Source organism: Salminus brasiliensis, chromosome 17, assembly GCF_030463535.1.
Source record: "Salminus brasiliensis chromosome 17, fSalBra1.hap2, whole genome shotgun sequence".
NCBI lineage: Eukaryota > Metazoa > Chordata > Actinopteri > Characiformes > Bryconidae > Salminus > Salminus brasiliensis.
In genome coordinates, this window is record NC_132894.1 from 8,459,227 (window position 1) to 8,474,650 (window position 15,424).

The following is a 15,424-nucleotide window of genomic DNA, read 5'->3' on the forward strand; positions in this document are numbered from 1 at the left end:
GGCTTTTTATATACTCAATTTGCATATGCCCGTGTCGGTGGTTTGTGGAGCCTGCTCGATATGACATGTTAGCACAGTCTGTCACATTAAAATTTACTACGTTTCCTGTCACTCATTTTCCTCAGCTTTCCAGCGTGTAGTCTGTCTTGTCTCCCGAGAGAACTTAGCGGGAGCCTCTCCCTCTCTCCTGTAGTGCGCTCACTTTTTCAGAAAAAAAGAAAAACGGCTCACAACCAGGAGTCGGCTCAAATCGTTCACTTCAAAGAGCCGACTCTTAGAGCCGGATCGTTCGCCACCGATCCATCACCGCTCCACAGTTGTGTTTCACAGTCTAACCGATGGGTCGTGATTTGGAGCTAGCGCTGAAGGACACATTGAGAAGATAAGCAAGTTAACGCTGCTGAGTCTGACTGAACTGACTGAAGAGCTGCAAAAGCAACTGGCTTTATATTAGCTAGCTTTTTCGACCTACTTGTCGACACTTTTGCTTTTGTTTTAGTGAACCGCTGAGCAGTAAGAGACCAAGACACACTTGGACCGAATGCGAGGTATGTAAAATGATTGTACTTCTTTTTATATCGAAAGTTTGTGAAGTCTTTATAATTTATTGTTTATGTAGCCATTCGAGTCCTATCATTATCCTCAGTCCCATCAGGGAAAGCTGTTAGGCTTCCGTTTACTGGAAAACATGAGCTTCTGTGTTCATCCAGAGAGAGAGAGAGAGAGAGAGAGAGAGAGAGCAGGGGGCAAATAGCCAGCACTTTATACACACCTAGCTACATATTGATCATTTTGTTGTAGTTTATGGTTTTATGTAATGCAGCCATCTCCTTATCCATAATCCCATCAGGGTTCAGTATCCAGTTCCCTTTATTAGAGGAGATGGGTGTCTGTGTTCACCCAGAGAGTAACATGCTATACATGTTGATGGAGATGGGCCATTTAATATATAGTATTTAATAAATATCCACAGTCATAAGATATAAAATAGTACAAAAATAATGAACAAGAAGATTTATTAATATATCCGATCGCTAAGATGCCTTCTCTGCACTTTTGGGGATTTTTAGTATTACTGAAGCATTATAGCATCCAAGAAAATGTCTTAATGCTTTTTACTACTAAACAGAAATCCTACATTTGTGAGTTAAAGAAACCCAAACCCATAAAATACTGTTCATTCAGAATAGACGTTGGCTGGCGAGCATATGAGCCGTTATGCTGGCTGCCAAACAAGATGCCCTTTTCTCCTTTAGTGCTAAACAGGTTGAGACAACTTGGGATTTACCTCACAGGTAAGTTAGGAAAGGTGGAGACGTGTTCATAACTGGTTGTTGATTTGAACATTTCCGTTTTAAAGCTTGTAATGACGGTATGATTCGCCATATGCAGATAAAATCAGCCTACTGTCTGTTTCAGAGGGCTGTAGTTGAAGTTAGCCAGAAACTCTAGTTAGGTACGTTAGCTAGGAGCTCTGAATTAACCTAAATACTAATATAACACAGGTAATGCCAGAATTACAGGATTTTATATATAATGTAATGGGTTTTTTCTTTAAATAAAACAACTTCACATTTTTCTTTTACACAAATAGTAAGTCTAGTAAGCTCAAGTCTATCCAGCAGAGTGGTTAACTATCTCTCAGTGTTTTCTAATTTAACTATTTAACATTGCTAGGCAATGTTAACCATGCTGAGAAACAGGCTGTGTTACAATACAACCCATAAAGTTTACATTTTCTTAGTATAATAGGGTGTTAAGAGGGAACCTTACACATTCAAAAATATGTCATATAGCTATAATATGTAAGTCACACATTTTCTTTGTATGTGGAAATGTGGAATAAGTATCTATCCCAAACCGCCCACTCCTATTTCAGTGCTAATTAATAATTAATTTTGGCATTATTAAAGAAAATGTGCAATAACCAGTTCAACAGTTCATGTGCAATAACCAATAAGCAAAATTGCTGTGTGTCATATTAAAGTCTATATGGCAAAACATGGTGTTATTCTCACTATTGCACAACAAGAGTACTCACTCATATGATACTATGTTATATTTGGCTGGTAAACAGATCCCCGCCAGAAATCATGATGTTTGAGGTGTCTCGCTGGCCCCCGAAGCTCCACTCACAGACGCCATCTGCTGTTTGAACCTGGAAGCCCCGTCAGAATGGACAGCGACCTGGAAGAGGGGATGAACTCTGTGATTGTGACCCACTACAACCACTCAGGCAAGTGGGGTCGCCCCCGGAACAGTAGTGCGTGTAAGACAGCCGTGCTGCTGCTCATCTGCGTGCTGATCGTACTGGAGAACGCGACGGTGTTGCTGGCACTGCGGCGCAACAAGCGCTTCCACAGCCGCATGTACCTGCTCATCGGCAACCTGGCACTGTCTGACCTGCTGGCCGGTGTGGCCTACATGGTCAACATCTACACATCAGGTCGGCACACCTTCTTTCTTACGCCGACACAGTGGCTGGCCCGCGAGGGCAGTATGTTTGTAGCACTGAGTGCATCCACCTTCAGCCTTCTGGCCATCGGAGTGGAGCGCCACATGACTATGGTGCGTTTGCGGCCGTGTGAAGCGGCGTCCGGAGGGCGTGGACGGTTACTAGCTCTGCTGGCCGCCTGCTGGGCCATCTCGCTGCTACTCAGTGCCCTGCCTAGCCTGGGCTGGAACTGCCTGGGCCAGCTGCACACTTGCTCCACTGTGCTGCCGCTCTACGCCAAGAGCTACGTGGCCTTCTGCACCAGCGTCTTCAGTGCTCTGCTGGCTGCTGTGGTGGCGTTGTATGTGCGCATTTATAGGCTTGTGACTTCCAGCGGGCGGCGGGTGGGCTCACGACCCTCAGAGCGCTCACTGGCACTGCTGCGCACTGTGGTGATTGTGCTGGGCGTGTTTGTGGCCTGCTGGGCGCCGCTCTTTCTGCTGCTGCTGCTAGACGTGGGCTGTGGTCCTGAACGCTGCCCTGTGCTCTACCAGGTGGACTGGTTTATTGCCTTGGCCGTGCTCAACTCAGCCCTCAACCCACTTATCTATACGCTGTCCAGCCGTGAGATGCGTGCCGCCTTCTTCCGCTTGCTGTGCTGCTGCTGCTGCCGGACACCGCTTGATTCTGTGCCGGCCATGGCCGGGCCAGCGCTTCCAGGGACGGCCATCCCCACAGCTGAGAACAGCAAATCCAGCATAGGAGGAGCGGGTAGCGGGGCGGTCAGGTCCACACTGATGAAGAGCAAAGCCCCCACCCCGGCTAACTCCCACCACCAACACGGGGACTCCTCCACACCTGCGGTCACGCATCCCTCTGGGCCAGCAGATCTACTGTCTGCTGTGCTGGTCAAAGCAGGGGCTCTGCCTTCACTAAGCAAGTTTTGATACCTATCTCCGGAGTTGAAAAAAATTGACTTGAGGGTCAGGACCTCAGTGAAGCACTCTGGAAGGGTGTAAATCTGACTTCACGATGATTTGATTCAATTACGATTATTTCGGAAATGATTCAGTGCTTCACGAAGTATCAGATTTCACCATGATTCGATTGGATTGACTTCAGTAAGTGTGGTATGTTTCAGAACTATTTTAAAAATAGAAATTCAGAAAATAAAAACAATATACCATATTTTTTATGGATTTTAACTAGAGATGGCACATTACCACTTTTTCTATTTCAATAATGATACACATATTAAAATCTTAAGAATTGATTAATATCAATACTGATTCTGTACCTATTCTAAAAACAAGCTTTTTTAATTGAATCACTTAAGATGCGCATCTAAAAGTAGTCTATCATGCTCAAACTACTAAAACATTCTACTACCCCACAGAGTGACATCACTCACTCTTTCAGGCTACATATACTCCAGTACATGACAAATGTGTCTTTGTATTAATTTGGGTGAATCAGCTGTTGCACTTGTAACATTAAGTCTATGGGTGAACTCATTAAGATGAAGCTGCTGAATGTGGACTGAAACCACAGATTTGCTTCTAGTGAGGATAGAGCCACTGTGTCTAACACAAACTACAAAGGGCTATCAGAGACAGTAAGAGTACAGAATAGATGGTGTAGAAGTGTGGTGCAGAATGCGTTGCCTTAAAATAGTTCAGTAATCTTTGTTAAATATAGCATATGCACAAAAATACTCAAATGAACTGCGTGAGTGAAACACTATTTTTATGTTATTAGTCTTTTTTTTTTTTTTGGTGAGGTCATATTTGTACTTTTAGTATACGACATTGAGCCACTATGAAATACATCCGCTCCTCAAGAGTTTGGTGTACAGTTGTGTATGAGTACAGCTCAGTTTTATAATAAAATGATTTTATTTCCCATGGACAGTAAGGCCTCAACAGTATTATGTACAATATAACCTTTTGTTGGTTCGAAATGCTTTTTAAAGTATGACTTGTTAATGTTTTTTATTTGCTTTATTTGATTTTTTTCCAGACAAAAACCTAATTTATAGTTTGCTCTCAGTAGCTCATATTACGCCTGGTGATGTTGGATTCTGAAGAGTGATGATTTTATTAAACTGGATGGTTATTATTATTCTAATATGGTCTGGCGGTTTACCTTAAACTGAACTGTGCATAAGGGTCGAAAACCAGCTGTGTTAAACACCCCGGACACACTAGATGATATATTTTGAAGGTGGGAGGGACTTTTAATAACCTACAGCTGTTTCAGGGTGCAATTGTAAGGGCACAGGACAGGAACCGGACAGGAGCTCAGGTCAAAATGAATCTCTGTCCATGTTTTAGTGTGTGTACAGTAAACTTTAGAGGTGGAGATGTATGTGCACCACTATACTAGTGCCTCCAATGCTCTAGATATCAGATATCAGTAGGGTGTTGATCTAGTCTGGGTCCTTTAAGGCATGCATTTATTCAGTGTTGTATTGAGAATTAATTAGTGGTGCAGCTTTACCCTTCATGTTGTAATGAAATATCTGACAGCCAGAGGGAGCTGCAGGATCATTTCAGAGGAGAGTACTGTGAAGGCTAGAGAAGAGCCAGATTAATACCGATTCAGGATCATCTCTCCATTATTTTGCCACCACCTGAGCTGGAGTATTCCATATATCATTTATTTTAATAAAATAGATCCACATGAAATGTGGCCTGGCCTGGATGCAGCTTTCATTGGTATAAAACTAGCATCTGAGAAATGTTAAGGAATTGTCAGTATGAGAAATCTGAATTTGTGATTTTGTATCAGTAGTAGGTTCTAACTACAATGCCCTGCATGCATTACACCAGTAGAGCACGCAGCTCGAAAGAAGGCATGTAAAGGCATATAAACAGCAGCTGTAGCAAGTTTTATTTTGCACAGAGCGCCCTTTTAATGACTCCAGAATGGATCTTCTGTGGTGAGTGATCTTCTCAAAACCCTGGCCCTGCAGTATCCCCTCATGCCCTGCACATTTGAATGTTTTTCTTGCTTCCAGCATGGTTCATCCCCATTATTGGTTAATTAACAAACCCTTCCTGAGTTTAAGGGCATCTCCCCTGCACATTTTAGTGGTTTACTGCTCGAACACACCACCTTCAACTGAGGAAGGGCTTGTCAATTAGCTGATTGAATATAAACACTAAAACATGCTGGCCAGGAGGTCCTAGCCAGGGATGAGGACCATGTGGCCTTTATTTGTTGACTCTTGGTCTCTTAGATAATGCAATATGTCTACCAGGGTTGTATTGAAAGTATAGTCAATCCTGGTTCTGCTCATATGAAACATGGACATTGCTGTCAGTCCTGTGGTGTGCGCTGCTCCACTTAACAGGTGGCTAATGAATCTGTGACATCCATAGACAAGCATTTGATCTGCTGGAAGAGATTATCTGACAACGGTGGATGAGTAATAATAGTCCTAATATATTCTGCCAAGTGACATTTGGTATTTGACAGATATGATATTTAATATGTGATACAATTAATGTGATGCCTCAGCTGCAGGGTTTGCTTTTCTCGCTCTGACATTCAAAGACAGATTTGTGAGAAAGGAGCAGAAGAAGTATGTTTCTCAACCCTGGACCTGGAGGCACCCTTCCCTGCACATTTTAGTGGTTTCCCAGCTTTAACACACCCCTTGCAAGTCTGAAAGGACATATTTAACTGATTAGCTGAATCAGGTGTGTTGGGAGAAGGGAAAGCAATAAATGTGCAGGGCAGAGTGCCTCCAGAACCAGGGTTGAGAAGCACTGGAGTAGAATACAGAGACAGTGGGCTGCTTTCATATAATGATGTATGTATACTAACTCAGCTAACATGCTCATGTGGGGCTCATATGGGTGGAACATAGACTAGGTAGGTTTCAGGTGAGCATGGTCTCTGAGTGGGTTTGTACACACTTTGTTACTGGGATCCAGTTGGGCTTCCCAAATAGGCCTCATTGTTACAAACCCACCTTAATCTTCCATCTAGGCTTTATGTGCAGTATACAACCTTGATGGGGCTTATGCATAATCCGTCCTGGTCCTATCATTAACCCTGGTGGGCATCTATATGTGGAGCCAACATGTAACCCAAGGACAAAACATCTGGTTCCCAGAATAGACATGTTAGCTGAGAGACACAACCTCATTTAAATACAAGAGCCATTCAGTCTAAAGCAGTTCACACTGACATAATATGGAGTGCTGTAACTGCAGACAGTCTGTAGCAGAGACAAGCAGAACAAAGGTCATTTACATACAGTGCACAAAAACAGGCCTTTTCCAAAGCATCTCATCACGAATATGATTCCTAAATGGTCGAGCGAGCATAACCCTCTCTGAACCCTCTCTTTACCACTTAGGATGCTTTTGAACACGAAGATGCATTGGGGGAAACTGGGCCCCAATGAAGACTAAGGGATTAAGAGACCTCAGAGGTAGAACTCATTAGAGGTTTGTGGAGGGGTCCATTAAGGTGTCTATGGGGATCCTTAGTGGCGCAACCTTCTAAGCATTGAAAGATCATAGGTTCGACCATCAAAAGACTGGGAGTAGAGAGCATAGTTGGTCTTGCTTTGTCTGAGTGGCCTTTTTCTTGGCCACATAAGTGTGCTGAGCTTTTAGCAGTGTGGTTAGTGTTCTCCTCCAAGCGTGTTTAGATGTTTGTTCCCAGGGCTGACACTGAGTAGATTTACTTCAACTGCAAGTCCAAAAGGTTTTAGTTACTCTAGACCCTCGACTTCTAACATTCAGTCATTGATTTTCATCGATCAGACTCACTGTGTTTCTTTATTCATAATTCTCATAACTTTCATTGTTCTTGTAATTTTGCTATCCAGTGTTGACCAGAGGTGGATGGGTCCTACTTTTGAGCCTTGGTTACTCCCAGTGCTTCGTCCACTTGCTCTCTTTGAGAGCTTGGTTCGTCCTTTGCTTGCTTGCAGGGTCTTATCCTGCATTCACACTAACAGGTGACAGGCAACCAGTCATTTTCAGTGGGGGTACGCAATTTCTAGCCACAATTTAGCAACAAGTGGCAAATGAATTGTGCTGCAGTGAGGCAATGTTCTAAATGATTGGCTCTGACAAAGTCTTCGAACAAGTCAAAGCCACAGGGGTCCGAGCTCTCCAGCTCCCACTCTCTGAACTGTTTGTTCTTACCAGCATTTCATTCCTATTCTAAACAGTGTGGTGGTAAACATAGAAGCGAGGCTCATAACCACTGTTTCTTCCCAGTTACAATGCCTAGTATTTATACCACTTCCCCCCTCCAAATACACAAACATCAGACAAGAATAATAGTTACTGGATAGTGAATGTTTAATAAACTGTAATTAAATCATCAAATCAAATGCATTTGTATAGCGCTTTTACAACTGGTGTTGTCACAAAGCAGCTTTACACAATCAGTAATTAGTACAAATCAGTAATCATTTATATTGTTAGCCAAACCTAATTAAGTGTATTTTTAAAATAATTTTATTCATTTTGATTTTTTTATTATTTAGTTACATTACATACATAGTTACATTTTGTTTGAAAAATAAGGCAATACGTGTATTTTGTAATTTGTTTGTCAGAAACTGGACTTGTACATGATAATGCGAGCAGCCCCCTTACACACCCACAAGAGACAAACTTGGAGCGTTGTAAGCAACTTGTCGCCTGCTAGTGTGCACGCAGGGTTAGACCTGGAGTTCTGCAGAGCTGTTTAATTAACCTGAACTGAGCCCTTTAATGGTAAAGCTGTATATTGGGGAAAAACCTAGAGTACAAAAACGCACCATGATGTGTGTATAATCTAAATAATAAACAAACAATAAATAAATAAATAAATAAAGGATCCAGTCCAAGAACAGTTGGTTCTTAGTCCAGCACTGCTTTCTAGTGGATGAGGTTTAAACACAGTATTAAATAAACCACTGTCTGCCACCAATCTTTACATTCATTCAACTATTTATTAAAAATCCACACTGTGTTTAAGAATCGATACAGTTTAACGATACTGATGAACGTAATATCACAAGATTTCAATGTTTCCATATTTTCTTACACCGCTAATGAAGCATGTGATTTGAATTCACTGGCCACTGCACCACGTAAAAGGGAGATTAAACCCTTAAATGGAGGTGTTACACACTTACCTCGTGCAGCACACTGCCTTGGTGAATAGCCTCAGTGTCACAATGGATCAAAGGGCCGACCGCTGGGCTATTGTGCTGTCCTTCACGGGGGATATTCATTTGTCGGCGTGCATGTCAGATCAGAGGGGAGTGTGAGAGACTGAATACAGCAGCGTGGCACATTGGCTGGCTCGCCACTCGGCGGGACAATAGCTCCATCTGGAGCTGGAGCTCAGGGTACAGCAGTGCAACAGCAATGAATGGACTATTCCCATTAGCAGAGCAGGAGGCCACTTTTAAGAAGCTGTCAGGGTGCTGAAAGTGTGAGTGTGAGGGTGTTTTATGGGTACAGTATGTGTGTGTGTGTGTAAGACATGAGGGGGAGGCTGGAGGGCTGCAGTCCAGATGATCTCAATTATTATCCTCTACATGGAGGTTGGAGTGGGATCTCCCTGGGCTTGTGCCAGATTTGTTTTCTGGCACAAGCCAGAAATTTTTATTTATTTTTTTTCCCCCAACCAGACGCCACTTGGAAGAATGTTGTGAGGTCAGATGAATCCAAAATTGTCCAAAAAAGTTATTGCCTGCCTCTGGTCCAGGACGGCCGAACAGTCATCATTGATGGTTCTATGACTTCTGGATTGTACCTGCAAGCTCTACAGGAGAATGTCAGGGAACTGTCTGTGAACGGAAGCTTAACTAGAAGTGGGTCATGCAGCACGAAGGCATAGGTCTACAAAGAAATGGTTAAAGCAGATGATTTACAGCCAAATCAGAATCCAGACCTTACCCCAACACAAATGTTGTGGAAGGACCTTAAAAAGAACATTCCATGCATGCCAGCCCAAAATTATGGAAGAAGTATTAGTGGAAGAAGCTTTGTAAAAAACACCAGTTACTCCTATTTATTCACAAAAGTATTTAATCTTGGGTCACTTTGCTCAATAAATAAATGCGATTCTGTATATTTATGCCAAATGAAACATTACAAAATGTTACAAACGTCTTAGTAAACATTTAAATCAAGTTACTTCAATGCATCACCTTTTCCAGCCAGATCAGTTTTTCCCCTTTTATGTTCGGCTTCCATTTAAAAGGCATGAGCGAAGTTGTTTCCAGATGAGCAATCTCAGAAAAAGAAGCAGGTCTTTATCTGAACTAAATGCTCACACAGGCGGGAGGAGGGGAGAGGTCAGGGGTCAAACATCAGGAAATGGACAGACGGCCTAATGGTGCGTCCTGGATGGTCCTGATAAACTCCTGCAGTTCACAGTTCACCGTGAGGGGATCACAAAATCAATCTGTACGATTATTAAGTTTATTAATGTAATTGGAACAACTATGCATGCTTGAGAACCGAAATCTTAAATGCTAACAAATACACATATGTCTAAATGTTTGTGGACACCCCTTCTAATGAATGCATTCAGCTATTTTAAGTTGCACCCATTGCTGATACAGATGCAAATGCACAAACACACAGCTTGTCTAGTCCCTGTAGTAAAGTACTGCTAGTAGCCTCTCTGGAGCAGATAAACATGAACCTTTTGGCAACATGTCTAATGCCAGGCCTGGGCTCGAGGGGTATAAAGCCCCCCAGCATTGAGCTGTGGAGCAGTGGAACTTCTGTGGATGCTGCTCCATCCAATACCTTTGGGATGAGCTGGGGAGTTGGTAATAGATGAGGTGTGGAGGTGATCAGTGAACATCCTGACTTCACTAACACTAGAAGCTGAATGCAATCAAATTCTCACAGCAATGCTCCAAAATCTAGTAGACAGCTTTCTTCCCAGGACAGTAGAGACAATTACTCCTATAAAAGCAGAATAAATCCTTTTTTAAATACCCTTGATTTCGGAAGAAACAATGAATGAGCAGGTGTCCCAATACTTTTGCCCATATAGCATACAAGCGTTAGATTGATCACATCAGATATTCACAGCTTCTCTTAGCTACACAAGTAGCTGATAAGCTATCTAGGACTGACATGACAACTTTCTAACTTCATTTGTTTCTTTATTAGTCAATCACCTCATGCCTCCGCGCAGCAGCGTCTACTGAAAAGGCCGTCAGTGTCTGAGAGATGTTAAAATCGTGTAATAGCGCATGCTTTGTCTCATGTGAGGCCTGCCGGTCACGCGCCAGCTTTTATCTGGGGGCTCCAGCATAGAAATGGAGCTGGAATGGAGAAACAGGACAGCATAATTACTCCATGACAAGTAAAGAGCCTAATTACAGGGAAGATTAGCAGCGTATTCATTGTTCGATATCTGGAGATATCACGGGGGGGCTTTCTTTGAGTGAATGACACAGTAGACTGGCTTTAGCATGTCAGGAGCCCCCTCTCCTAACCCAAACACACACACACACACACATACACACACATTCGATTCTTTTCAGCTGTGGCAGCTGTGGGCTATCTCTGGTTACAGGCTAGCACACACACCTGTTCAGGCTGAGCCGTTCTCAGATTATGTGTGTGTGTGTGGCATGCCTGAGAGATTAAGAGTGTCAGTCTAGGGCGAAAAGACGCGTGTGCATGTGTGCAGCACATTTGTGGCAATACTCGCTTGTATGGAGGAGCAGGGGTGTGTGTTTGGATGCACTGGCCATTTTATCAGAAACACCTAGCATATACAGAAGAGGCGCTTTGTAGGTTTACAGTTACAGACTGCAGCGCGTGACAATTCGATAGCCCATGGTAAAATAGGTTGGCCTATGGTCCGGGTGTCACCCCCGCCCCCATTTCTATTATGTGTGCATATGTGTGTTTAGTGAGCAGCTGTGGGATACACACACTCCATAGTCTATAGTCCTGTTGATGAGGGACACCTGTGTCTCTGGTTGATGGGTGAAGGCTACAGCTTTGTGTGTGAACAGCTCATGTTCATGCATGTGTTCATGCCATCCATGTGTACATATGGATGGATGTGTGTGTGTGTGTGTTTGTGTGTGTGTGTGTGTTTTCATACATTTCAAGCACAAAAATGATTTGAAACTAGGAATGAAACTAGGACTCCCCCATTTTACTTGCAGTGCTCCCAAGGACAAGCACCTCTCTATTTGAACTGCTGCTGAGCATCATTAGACTGCTGCTGAGCATCATTAGGCAGCCAACACACTCGGAGGAAAGCACCAGATCCCCAGCTCTGATACATCAGCCAACAGACACCTGTGCCAGCCAGCATCACAATGAGAGTGATGAGGGAAGAGAAGGCCATCTACCCACCCAGAGTGAGCATGGCCAATTGTGCTCTCTCTGGCTCTGGCTGCTGATAGCGAAGCAGCATAGCCCAGGCCTCTAACTCACGATCCTCTGGTCAGCGGTGACGGCTGCTTTCAATTGAAAGGGCAAAACCATTACAAACATTTGTGACTGTTATTACATTTACAGTCAGGTCCATCAGTACACCACCTCTTTCAAAAATATTGAATTGGCCCTTGACCCTTGGATTGACAGTCATTTTCTGGGCAAATCGGGCAACTGATAAGCAGTTCAATGACCAGGTGTGTCCTGTTTCCTCATGGTCTGGTCCTCTATGAAAACTTATATAAAATATAAAAGATCTGGAGTTGATTTCAGGTGCTTAATTTGTATTTATGTAGTATAAAGAGTCCTGTCTAGAAGGTTCAGTCACTGCTTAATCCGTTTTTCTGGCTATATATAAGTACACCATGAAGACGTCAGGGGATGGATACAATACATTCCAAATCACTGAACATCCCCTGGAGTTCAGTTGAATCCATCATTAAGGAATGGAAGAAATATGGCATGTGTGTAAATCTGCGTAGAGCAGGCCGTCCTCTCAAACTGAGAGACCATGAGGGGGGCCAGAAAAGCCTAACATACATACAGGTATTACCTTATGTCTTGAAAAGATATAAAAACAAACCTGTGTGTGTGTAAAGGATAAAGGTGCACGTATTCGTCACTGTACAGCGTGGACTGTACAGCGAAATGTGTCCTCCGCATTTAACCCATCTGGTAGTGAACACACACTCACACACACACATGTGTTAGGGGCAGTGAGTACACACACACCCAGAGCGGTGGGCAGCCAACTCCAGCGCCCGGGGAGCAGAGAGGGTAAAGGGCCTTGCTCAAGGGCCCAACAGTGGCAGCTTGCCGAGCCCGGGAATCGAACCCACAACCCTGTTATCGATATCCCGGCGCTCTAACCGCTGAGCCACCACTGCCCCTTAATGTGTGCATATGTGTGTGTGTGTGTGTGTGTGTGTGTGTGGGTGTTTCTCAAGGGTGAATCTGCTCCTGGCTCCACACAGATCGCAGGTGTCATTTTCTCACAGCGCAGCCGATGAATTAGCAACAGCTGATTTATATATTTATATACTTATTTGTGCACACAAGGCCCAAATTGTGATTGACAGCTAAATATGCATCCAGCCACCAACTCTGGCATCCACACACAAGGACAAACATTGTTCCATGAAAAATGCATTTAAAAGGAAAAACAACTGCATAAATGTTGCCATTAAAACCAGGGCCACTCATCACTCACACTCTCACACACACACTCTCACACACACACCTCCCAGCAGAATACACATTCTGGAGGTAGAGGAGTGAGGTGGTTTGCTTTTTTCCTCTCTGTCACACCAGTAATCAGTCTCTGCCGTTTCATTTGGCAGCATAATAAAAGCAATCCCAGCCTGCTTCACTTCAGCAATACTAAAATAATGAGGCAGGCCAACACATGCTGGCTTGCACACACACATACACACACAGGTGTTTAATGAAGGGAAATGCAAGCGTGGGCTGTAATGAGAAAAGCATGGACACATCAAGTCTCCCAGCCATTCTGCTGTCCCCCGCTTGCTGTGTGTCTGAAATATCACAATGGGTGTGGAGATTGGAGGTAAATGTGAATAGATACAAAATCTATGCAAGACAAGCTGGAGACAAGTCCCATTTAGTCACCAGCTCTCCTCTAATAGTCGGTTCCAGCTCTCCTTGCTTTCATAACAGTGTCGACCCAATCAGGTCTTGAGATTCCTGTTCAATTTTAACACCCTCGTCCACCAGCTTTGTGCTTTATGCCCAACTGGAACACGAAACTGATGCGTCCGCAGTCAAGCAAAATAACTGCTAGGGGCATCTGTATATATATATATATATATATCATTACATTTTTAAATAATCCATTAATTAAACACACACATTATTTATTATATAATTTAAAAGACATCAATTATGATGAATAATTAAGGCAGTGCAACTTTTGAAAACAAATGATGGTGATGGTGACCCTCTTTAATACTTGATCAAAAATCCACTAATTACAAACCAACATCCATTCCATCCATTTTTATTATTACACATGAAAATATAATATTAACAATAATAAAATATATTCAATCTTCCCGTTCCCAGTTTCTCAGTGCACTCCAGAGCTCCAGTCAGCTCTCTGCCATTACTATGATAAATTAAAAATTTATTTTAAATCTTATTGAGAATACACCCTTAAACGAATTGTCCAAAAATACATATTTGGACCCTTATACCTTTCTTATTAAATCACGTCGTATTCATATCAGTATAAAACCACGTTTTGATCATGTACACGTGCTAATTTGTTCAGGGAACCACGTTGAAGCTGTGCAATGTAACGTTAGTGTGGCTGCTTCCCAACTCGCACACATCCTCACTTTACTGAGGGAACTACACTAATGAATACAGTTCTAACGGTGGCTAGTTTAGAAACACTGTGTAGTGTGGTAGTGTGTGGTTTGGGACACAGCCCCGCTAAGAGAACGTGTCAGACAGAAGACGGTGACGCACAGAAAGGTGGGCAGGTCTGCACGGAGACTCACCTGCGATGAAGCGGTCAGATGCGGACAGATGTTTGACGTTGTTGGAGCGAGCAGGCAGAGGCGACCCCGAACCCTACCCCGACCCCGAGTACTACAACACTAGGCACTAGGTGCTAGTACAAAGTTTTCCTTTTACATAAGACACAAGCTTCTACAGGCATCGCTCCCCCACCTGAGCAAACCCACACACTCAGCCAGCTCTCAGACTTGCTCCATCAGCTTCCATCAGCAGAATCAGAACTTGCTCATAATTTGTTCATATAAACAAGAAAACTCCCTCCTGGGGTTACAGTTATATGAAGACTCTTAATAATGTGCAAATTGTGTCTGTAGTTCAAATGAAATGGTTTGAAAATACAATCAAACCTCTTCTGGGGCCATAAATAACGGCTCTGCATTAATAGATGTACATTTATGGGTGTGAGATGTATGCTAAAACACACTGAAGCTTATAACAACTCTCAAACTTTCAACAGCTGCCGGCTGTTTTACAGCGTCTCTGATGAACAGGACTGGGGAGGGGGGTGGTGGCAGTGATGTAATGCCACAGGCCGCTAATATTAAATTTGTGTTGGTGACTAATTGAGCAGACTCTTCCGCTGATGTTAAGAGCCTCTCTGTGGGAGAACTGGATTGTGTTTTACCCTCACAAGAATCATTTAGATAAGCTAACAAGGCCCCAATAGTTATATAAAAAAAGCCTTTATTGCAGGAGTCAACATCCAAAGGCAATTATATTTGACTGTTATGAGCTTCAAACCCCCCCTCCCCAAAAAAAGCCACCACTGGTGCTTGATGCCAGTGTAACAGGCAAGTCACCATTTCCAGGATAATAAAACTAGCCTTATCCTTGTGTTGAACATCACTGAGGAAGGACATGCTTGGCTGGCTCATGGTCATTATGTAGTGACTATATTTGGTATTTTAGCATAAATAAGTTTAAAGCACTCAAAAAATACATACAGCTTTATGGCATGTCACACACACCACCAACTAGGGGTCTTCAGCTAGCTATAAGAAAAAGCTAG

At 43.1% G+C, this 15,424-nt stretch overlaps 1 protein-coding gene across 1 annotated transcript; it reads left to right on the forward strand.

Annotated features, from left to right (window-relative positions):
- Positions 1-354: 354 nt before the first annotated feature.
- Positions 355-4,561, forward strand: s1pr3a (sphingosine-1-phosphate receptor 3a). Its single transcript, XM_072660396.1, has 2 exons — positions 355-548; positions 2,078-4,561. The coding sequence occupies exon 2, from the start codon at positions 2,176-2,178 to the stop codon at positions 3,379-3,381; it is 1,206 nt and encodes a 401-aa protein (XP_072516497.1). The 5' UTR covers positions 355-548; positions 2,078-2,175; the 3' UTR covers positions 3,382-4,561.
- The last annotated feature ends 10,863 nt before the right edge of the window (positions 4,562-15,424 follow it).